General features: G+C 42.8%; 1 protein-coding gene across 1 annotated transcript; it reads right to left on the bottom strand.

Moving 5' to 3' along the window:
• Positions 1-7,745: 7,745 nt before the first annotated feature.
• LOC308388161 (E3 ubiquitin-protein ligase TRIM21-like) lies at positions 7,746-9,404 on the bottom strand (the record flags this gene model as incomplete). The annotated part of the gene is made up of 1 exon (XM_080868705.1): positions 7,746-9,404. One exon carries the CDS (start codon positions 9,402-9,404, stop codon positions 7,746-7,748), a length of 1,659 nt encoding a protein of 552 aa, XP_080724831.1.
• Between the last annotated feature and the right edge of the window lie 889 nt (positions 9,405-10,293).

The following is a 10,293-nucleotide window of genomic DNA, read 5'->3' as shown; positions in this document are numbered from 1 at the left end:
ACAGACAATTCGTTATTCTAAACTTTTCCAGCAGTCCTTCACAAAGAGGGAACAGTCTGTCTATTCTCTCCATCTGTCAGCTGCTGCTGGCTCTTCCTCCTCCTCTTCCTCACACACTGCTGAGTTTGTCCTGGTGGATCATCAGGGGTGCAAAGCCTCACAGATGATGTGCAGCAGTGGGTCCCTCAGTCTGTCCTCACTCTGGACACTTGCAGTTGTCACACATGGAAATCAAATGTGTGATAAGCTGCAGGATTCAAACACAAGTGTAATTTATAAATACATGTTCATACTTTTATTACACAATCAGAGAGAAAGAAAAAGAGAGAGAGTGCAGGACAGACAGACAGGTGACAGTCTCAGGTATAAACACTGCTACAAAACAGCACAAGAGAAGGAGGATTTAGTGTTTGTGTTATTACGAGTGCTAAACAAGAAGAGTTCCCAGATGGTACAGTGGACACATGTGTGACTGCTGTGATTAAAGCATCTTTCTTTCAGCTTAACGAGTGAACCGTCAGCTCGTTCAAACACACGTTAAAGTCCGTTTGGCTCGACACCACCGAACAGAGGCAGCAATATAACATAGCTAACATTAACAGTGCAGTGAATCCTGCTTGTGCTGTGATATTCAGGACTGCAAACCGAGCAGCATCACTGACTTTCAGCTTGTTGTGTTTGTGGATATATAACTGACTTTAATTATCCATAAAATCATCAGATTCTCTGTAAGATTAAAGTTAACTATTGAACGGCGTATATTTTGAAGTAAAGGCTTTAAAACCAAGTTAGTACAAACATCGCTAATGTCACATAACTTTCCCGACATGTGGCCAACAGTAATGTTTTAATGTTCTTCATTATAAAAACATTTGCGCTTAAATAAGTGACATAATATTCAGTACTTACTTCTGAAAGTTTACTCTTCGGCAGCTCCGCTTCCGCCATTTTTTTCGGCAAAATTATCCACACCACCGCCACGCTATGAAGTCTGGGATATGTTGGGCCATGAAGGCTACACCGACCCATCCTTAAAATTCAGGGAAATTAAGGACACATTTGAGGGCCACATTTCGAGCAGCCTTTGAATTGGGACAGCCTTTGTCGTGTCACTGTGACTTAATCGGCCTTAAAATGTGGCCTTTAAGGCTGCAGACCCTGAATTGGGATACAGCCCAAATCCGGTCATTGGCACTTCCTGGCTTGTGTAGTTACTAGGTAACAAAAGCTCAACACTGCCCCTAGTGTCCTGGAGCACTTCCGTTGTGTTTTGGAATTTGTATGTGTTTGGGGGTTTGCAAGTGTTTTGGAGTTTACATCTGTTTTGGAGTTTGCAAGTGTTTTGGAGTTTGCAAGTGTTTTGGAGTTTGCAAGTGTTTTGGAGTTTGTACGTGCTTTGTCTCTAGGGGCCACCGTACTCACCATTCATCCATTCATGTATTTCAGCAAAGCCATGCTATGCATCCAATCAAATAAATCCACCAGAAAGGAACAACGGTGTGGTTTTTCTACATGGGATGATGGTTGTCTATCTGCCTAGTTAAGTGCGAGGGCAGAAGAAACACTATCATAACACGCTCCAACCAGAAACCGTGGATGACCGCAGAAGTGTGTGAGCTGCTAAGGATCCAAGACTCCCCCTTCAGAGCAGGCGACAAGGTGGCCCTGGGAACAGCGAGGGCCAAACTGTCTTGTGCCATCAAAGCAGTGAAGTGCGCGCATGGCAGTAGAATTCACAGTCACTTCCAGGACAGCTGTGACACTTGGTGCATGTGACAGGGCATCCAGGCCATTGGTGCTGGACGATATGACAATATATATTGTGTGGACGATAGAAAAGTGGCTACCGTGCCATTTGTCTTCTATCGTTTCTAACCTAATTTTATAAATTATTACATAAAATATATCATTAAATAGCCTGTGGCAAATATGTTAGTGTTGTCTTGTCACTATACATACTCTAACTTTATGCAAGAGAAAATAAAATATAAAAAAATGATATTTTTCGCAAAGACACTCCGTCTTGTGGTTTGGTGATGCTTTATGTGCACCCGGATTTGCGTCATGCTTTACTGTAACTCAAAATGATTGATGCGGGACAGGTTGCAGTTTCATGCCTGGATATGCAACAGGCAGAGACAGCTACCTAGGCAGCCCAAGAAGAAGCACTTTCACTGAAAGGAATCCAGAAAATCCGAGCTAAACCAAGTTGTGGAACAACGGGAGCAAGTTGGGAAAAGAAAAACTATAGCCAGCCGTAGATACAGCAGTCTTTCACACAAGGCACGTCGTATGAGAAAACGTCCCAGCGCCATAAACAAATCACAGGAGCCATCTCGTATTGCATTTGTAAAGGCATGGCCCCTGTTTATGTAGTTGAGAAGGACAGCTTTCGTGACCTCGTCAAAGCGTAAGCACTTCAGTAAAGTCGAGTTGCTTTGCTTATATGACACATGTCGGGCCAAAGTAGAGAAGGATATTTGCAGTGTCGTGCATTATGCCTTGACTACTGACCTATGAACGAGCAGAGATACGCAGCCCTACATGAGCGTAACCATCCATTTTATTAACAAAGACTGGACCCTCTGCGCTCGCTGTTTACAGACTGCGTACTTTCCAGATGACCACACCGGAGGCATGGTAGCCAAAGGTATGAGTCTGCCATTGGTACATATTTAACGTGCATAAAGTACATTGTGTGCATATATACGTGCATGTAATATTAATATATATATATTAGTTTTAACTAACATATGATATGCATGTTAGTAAAACAAATATTTTCGGCTACTGTGCTGGCTGTAGTAATTCCGAGTGACCCCTAATTAAGAATTAATGTGTCTAGGTCTGAGAGATACACTGGAGTCATGGGGATTGCAAGAATGCCACCTTGTCTGTGTCACCACGAATAATGCCACTAACAACATCTCTGCAATGGAACTGAACGAGTGGGAACGGCTACAATGCTTTGGCCACTGCCAAAGTGTAGGAACCCCGTCAAAAACCTGTCCATTATGCTAGCAGTGTCCAGGCATTCTTTTTTTTTATTATTCATATCGCGCCCCGTCTGTAATGGCCCCCCACTTTGGGAACCTCTGCTCCAACTCAGCGGCAGGAAACAAAACACACAGTCCAGCAGCTTCACGCTGAAACTTTACCGTGTCATGTCACTAGCTTACCGACACTTGTCTTTCTGAAAAGTCTAAACTCACTGATAATACATGAAAACAAGCTAACTTCTCCGACTGCTCTGTGTAATTCACGCACTATACCCTGCAACCTTGTGGTACTTTCACAGACCATAACCCCGTAGGAAACTAAAGTTTTCACAAGCAATTCACAACATAAGAAAGATAACTTATTTTAAACAACATGTTAAATCATTTTACATGAACTTTGACTTTTTAATAAATAATCAAATAAACAAAATAAATTTATCTCTTTGCTATTTATATTCTTAGACTTTACCTATCTTTTACTATTTATGCAACTTTTAACCTGGGTTACATTCAGAATACAGTTACTTTGAGATCGCTGCAAAAAGTGCAGCCTTACCTAATGTCCACCCTACTGTTATTAATTTTATATTAAGATTTAAAAATCTAGTTGGTATTGGTATGGCAGTAGCCTTCAGTAATAGTAATAAATCACACAGAGACAGATGAGACAGAAGATGGCAGGCCTCTAATAATAATAATAATGTGTTAGTCCCCGTAGGAAAATTACTCCTCTGCATTTAACCCATTCACCCAGTGAAGCAGTGGGCAGCCACCAATGCAGCACCCGGGGAGCAGTGTGTAGGGACGGTGCTCAGGGGTACCTCAGGGTAGCTGTTCAGTGGAGTCGAACCCCTGACCTTCCGATCATGGGGCAATCCCTCTACTTACTGAGCTAAACCTGCCCCGATACTCTCTGCAGTGGCTGAAGTCTGTGGTGTAGAGGCTGAAGACGAAAGGGTGGAGGACGGTCCCTTGTGGTGCCCCTGTGTTGCTGATCACCTTATCAGACACACAATGTGGAAGAAACGCATATTGTGGTCTTTGTCAGGTAATCAACAATCTAGGACACGAGAGAAGTATCCATGACATGGGAAGTCAGTGCCACAGGCCTGTAGTCCTGGGGGCCATTGAGTACAGGAACAGGAACAAGGCATGATGCCTTCCACAGAGCTGGGACCCTATGCAGACTCAGACTCAACATGAACAGTTTATGAAAGACTCCACAAAGCTGGGGGTCTCAAGGACACGGGGACCTCGTCTGGTCCAGCAGACTTGCCCGAGTGGAGTCTTCTCAGTTGTCTTTGAACCTGGTCATTAGTGAAAGTGATGGGTGGGGGAAGGGTGTCAGGACGTTTAGAGGTGGCAAAGGTGCAATGTGGAGAGTGAGAGAGAGAGTGGTGTGGTTGTGGATTGCAGGCTGACTACAGGTAAGTCAGTATGGGGGTGAGCATTAACTGCAGTGTCGAATCTGTTGAACAACACAACTCATTACCTCTGTCCTCACCAGAGATGGGCAGTAACGCGTTACAAGTAATGCATTACTGTAATCTGATTACTTTTTCAAGTAATGATTAATATAAGGGATTACTATTGCCAAAAAAGTAATTAGATTGCTGTTACTTTCCCGTAAGCACACTGCATTACTGCGTTACTAATCTGTCGTTATTTTGTTCGTGTGTCTCATGAAAATGAGTGACAGCTTTCGTGACCTTTCAGGAAAAAAGAAAAATGGCTAATAACCAAACCACTAAGGTGGCGGAAAACTAGCACCCACCAGGGTGTAGAGCAACACACCGGTGGGAAGGTCACAAGGCTCCGACAATGTAGAACTCGGTCATCAAGTTGGTGAATGCTTTGAAGGGGAGGTTGATTTGGGTGCAGTTATTGTCCCACGTCTAAGGAGCTTGGAAAGAAAAGCGTCTGGACTTCTTTAAGTTGCTTGAAGACGTTTCACCTCTCATCCGAGAAGCTTCTTCAGTTCTAGGGTCAAATGGAGTATCCCCCCAAAGAGGGACAAAAGGACCCCCTGATGATCCTCTACTTACTCACATGAGCCAAGGCGTGAAAACGGGTGACCCACCCATCCTCTTTGGGGGATACTCCCACGGGGTTTAAATCTGGGACTCTCCACCATTTAACTAGTGGTGCAACAGATCAATTCGGATCAATTTTCAGATCAGCAAAAAAAGAAAAAAGACAAAAATTTAATATTTACTTATTTACTCATTGAAGTATTTTTTGCCTGTTAAAACATTCAACTCAAGACTCATTCCACGCAATTATTAAAAAAAAATTATGGTACAATATAGAGCAGTACAGGGCTTTGTATCTACCACTCAATCCAATTTTATTTATAAAGCGCCAAATCACAACAACAGTCACCTCAAGGCGCTTTATATTGTAAGGTAGACCCTACAATAATACATACCGCTCATTATATCGCATTCTGCTGTGATATACTGAGCTGTCACGGTCACGTAGCTTTTCGTTGCCCTGGAGGTCCACCCATTTGTAGTAGTTAGGGCAACAGAAGATGCCTGGGACAGTTCAGCCACAACTTAAATCTTTTCCTGCTCATACATGCTTGGAACGATCTTGCCACTAAAGTGGACGCGAACGGGATATCATAGCGTGGCTCAAGCACGTTCATCATAGTTTAAACCCCTTGTTTTGCACAACGGAATACAGCCTCCCGTCTGCAGCTAAACACCCCAATAGCTTTTGTAATAGCTTTAGCCCGGTCGGATTGGGCAGCAAAGGGCTGCTTAAATACTGCAAACTCCTCTGCTCCTCCACTTGGATCGCTAGCACTGGCCATAACTATCCCTTGACAGACCCACCACGCGCACCATACGCATACTTTTTTCCTTCTTTTTCGAATCTTCGGATCACTTGCGTGCCGAACTGTGGAGTGGGATTGGTTCGGATTACGGATCAACTGTGATCCGTTGCACCACTACATTTAACCCTAGAACTGAAGAAGCTTCTTGGATGAGAGGTGAAAGGTCTTCAAGCAACTTAGAGAAGTCCAGACGCTTTTCTTTCCAAGCTCCTTAGACTAGGATGACCTTGATGACTGAGAACCTTCACAGACGTTATTATCCCATGTTTACTGGACACTGGGTCCACAACAATCACAGAAAGCTCTTTTCAAAACAACTTTTCTCATCTGGCTCTTGGTGGCGGCCAAGAGCCCTCTCCCTCCCTTAACTTTCCTGCTTGGCTTCTCTTGTCCTTGTCTAGTCTTGTCTAATTCTCAGAGACTCTCTCTGTCTTGTTCTCTAAATCAAGAAATGTTGGATTTGATCATCAAATTGGGATTACATGACATGCAGGAACTTTTGCTGGACACACGATGGACAGCTGGGAGAAGTGGCAGGTCGTGTGCCTGGCAATACTCTCAATGCAGGACATTGAAGGCAAATACTTATTTTCCACCCTAATTTACAAATAAATTCTTTACAAATCCTACCATGTGAATTCATGGATTTTTTTTTCACATTCTGTCTCTCACAGTTGAAGTGTACCTCTGGTGCAAATTACTGACCTCTGTCATCATTTTAAGTGGGGGAACTTGCACAATCGGTGGCTGACTAAATACTTTTTTGCCCCACTGTATATTGCAGACAATGTGCATTCTGATAATATGACAAATGCTCTACAATTACTTAGAAATGTTCAACAGGCACAGGTAACCGATTGGGCAAATTCACAAAGTAATTGGTGGGATTGGTTTATGAGCGGCTCATGGAGAACATTGATGTTTAAGGTTTTGATGTTTTTTGGCCTAATACTTATCATGTTTTGTATCTTTACTACATGCATTATCCCCTGTGTAAGAGGAATGGTATCAAGGATGATATCTCAATCTCTCGTTGCATATATCACTGTGCCAGACAAGGAAGAAGGAGAAGACGATGAGTATGAAACTAATGTGATGAATGATTATGTTTGAATGATATACATTTTATGACGACCAGACCGAAAGCACTCACAATGTAGGGTCTGTGTCTGAAACACATTGATGTATCTCTTTAATTTCAGCTACAAACAGGAGGGAATGTTGAAAGATTTGTAATTTTGTGAATTGTGTTTAGTTGTAGCTTCATATAAAGGAAGAAGAGCTTGTGAATTGAAAATACCACAGGAAAAGGGAGTGAAAACAGATGTGCAGAGGAATGCTGTGACATACATAGTACCTCCTTTGTTAACAGGCAAGCTAACGGTCTCTTTCTCCTTTTATGGAAATGTTTTTGTATTTTGAACATGTCACTCCTACTTCCTTGAAGGCTCAAGTATAAATAAAAGGATGTTCTGAATGCCCTGGGCGGTTTTTCTGTGTCACGTCTGCTGTGCACACTCTGGTGTAGAGCAGATTAGATCGTGGCCGCCCATGCGCATGTAAAAAAATAGATATCTTAGTTGTGAGTTTCTTTATCTTCTAAACAACTTTCTCTTCACAATCATCCATTAATCAACCAGCAATTAACAAACTTTATTTTGAAATGAAGCTTTTTGACATTTATTCACTGATATTTGGTCTTCATTTCAAGTCTCCATTAGTGGGAGCATTTGCTGATTTAACGTTTCTTCTGTTTACATCAAATTCAATGAAAATCAAATCTAAGTGTGAATTGGAGTCCCCAATAAACAGATACTATAGAAAACATGGAGACTGTAGAATATTTACATTGGATATGCTTATTTGTTCCCTTCAATAAAAATCAATCAGTTCATCAAATAAAATCAGTCGTTGATCGACTCAGTTTGATTGACAGGACAGATGATCAGAGGTGCAGAGTTTTTACCACCATCATTCTTACAGGGACAGAAGAATGGGTGGAGTTTGTGAATGAAGGAGCAGCCAGTAAAGGAGTGGATAAGACCTGCAGCACCTACATCATAAAAGGAGACCAGACCCTCCTCATAATCCACAAACACCCCCACCATCTCAGGACCAGACTGAAGACAGAGGGGGACTGGAGGACCAGCAAGAGCTTTGTATTCATTTCCATTTCTTAGCCACACAGTCCAGAAACCATCCTGAGGAGTCAGTTCGATTTTTCCCTTCCTGTTGATCGACTCTCTGGCCACTCCTAAATCCCAGTCAGTTTTTCCTTTAACCTGAACCTCAAAGTAAAATCTGCCTGAAGAGAAACTCTGCTTTCCTAAAACATTAGGGCATGGAGAAAATCTCTCTGGGTTGTCAGGAAGTTTCTTCCTCACATCACCACAGTGCACTTGTTTTTCATCATCAGACAGGATGAGTTTAGAATTTGCTGTATCCGGATCCAGAGTCACGTCCACTGCATACTGCTGGACCCTCTTCAGCTCAGCCTCAAACAGCTTCTTCTTCATAAGTTTCCTGAGCGTCTCCTCCAGCTGAGCCACAGCTCTCACCACAGTCCCCTCGTATGATGGTGGACGGACGCTCACTCCTCTCCAGTCCTTGGTGGGTGGAGCAGCTTTCATGGACGAGAAGCTTTGGAGTAGGTGGAGGTGGTCTTCAGAGCATGACAGCTGCTCCACCTCAGATCTTCTCTTCTTCAGCTCAGAGATTTCCTGTTCCAGATCTTTGATCAGACCATCAGCGCGTTTCTCTGTTGTTTCCTGTTTGTCTTCAATCTCCTTTATGAGCTCCTTCAGGCCTCTATCGACAGACTTCTTTAGAGCAGTGAAGACCTGAACACCTTCTGCTTTCTGTCTGTCTGCATCACCTTTACTCATCTTCACTGACTCTTTGATCTGCTGAATCTTCAGTCGTCTCTTCTGGATCATCTGCTGAATTTCAGCCTCTGTCTTCTCCAGCTCTGCCTTCTTTCCTTCATATTCGTCCTTCAGAGGAACAAACTCGTGGTTCTTGTGGTCTAAAACAGAACAGAGCATGCAGACACATGTGTGGTCGGTCTTACAGAACAGCTCCAGAGGTTTATCATGCTTCTTACACATTCTGCCCTCCAGGTTCTCCACAGCATCAATCAGCTGATGTCTTTTCAGACCTTTCTTTGTCAGATGAGGCTCCAGGTGAGTCTGACAGTAGGACTCCTGACACACCAGGCAGGACTTCAGGGCCTTCAGTCTGGTTCCAGTGCAGATGTCACAGGGAACTTCTCCTGGTTTGGCAGCTTGTTGCTCTGAGCTACTGCTGCTGGCCTTCTGCTGAACTTCACGTCTGAACTGAGCGACCACCTCAGAGAGCAAAGTGTTGATCCTCAGCTGAGGTCTAGTGTAGAAAGTCTCTTTACACATAGGACACTGACACATGGCATTCATGTCCCAGTGCTGAGTGATGCAGTTTTTGCAGAAGTTGTGTCCACATGGTATACTGACTGGATCAGTGAACACATCCAGACAGATGCAGCACAGAAACTGATCTTCAGATCGTAGATTGCTCACAGCAGACATGTCTGCACTCTGACGGAGAAAGAAAAGAAACACATTTTATATAAAATTCACTTTAAATTTCATTTTAAAAAAGAGAGAAACAAATTTCAGTGTTGTGCTCTTTACAAAACCAAGCAAATTTGAACCTAAAAGTGTGACATGTCAAAATCAGTTTATTCAGAATGTCTGATTTTAAAATTCTCCAAAGATGAACCTTTTACACACACACACACACACACACACACACACACACACACACACACACACACACACACACACACACACACACACACACACACACACACACACAAATTGTGCTCTGTGGTGCTTCTGAGAAGAAATGACTGACACAACTGGGATCAATTCAGTGAGTTTCTGAAAACGTCAGGAAGGACTGATGAAAGATGACACACAACAGAGCTGTACAGTAACACAAAACGAGTATATAAATAAAAACAGTCAGCCGTTTATTAGGAAGTTGTTGGAAGGGTTTCTCCGCTCACAGCTAGTGACTCCTGGTGACGACAGTGCCTAGCCTGATCCAGATACAGTGCTACTTGCTAAGACTGAGGACTCTACCAAAGTGGTACATCACTAACTGGCGTATAAACAAAACAGAATACCCAATGATGACATTAAAAAAAATCTCTTGGCATTCTGACCATGGAGGTTTGTGTTATTAGAGAATGAAATAATGAAATAAATAATAATGAAATAAAACAGGAAACATGGTGAAAAATACAAAAATACAATAAACAACGGAATAAAACTAAAATACACAAGCCACTGGGTCACAGATCCAGTACTGTGACACTTTATTTTCCTAAGAGCCTTTTTGCCTAGAACTTTACAAGATCAACAGGACCCTTAGAGCCTTCATCAGGAACTCACTGGGGACGTGGCGCACAAC

Source organism: Rhamphochromis sp. 'chilingali', assembly GCF_963969265.1.
Source record: "Rhamphochromis sp. 'chilingali' genome assembly, chromosome: 2".
NCBI classification, from domain to species: Eukaryota; Metazoa; Chordata; class Actinopteri; order Cichliformes; family Cichlidae; genus Rhamphochromis; species Rhamphochromis sp. 'chilingali'.
This window is presented reverse-complemented; position numbering and strand designations above follow the sequence as displayed.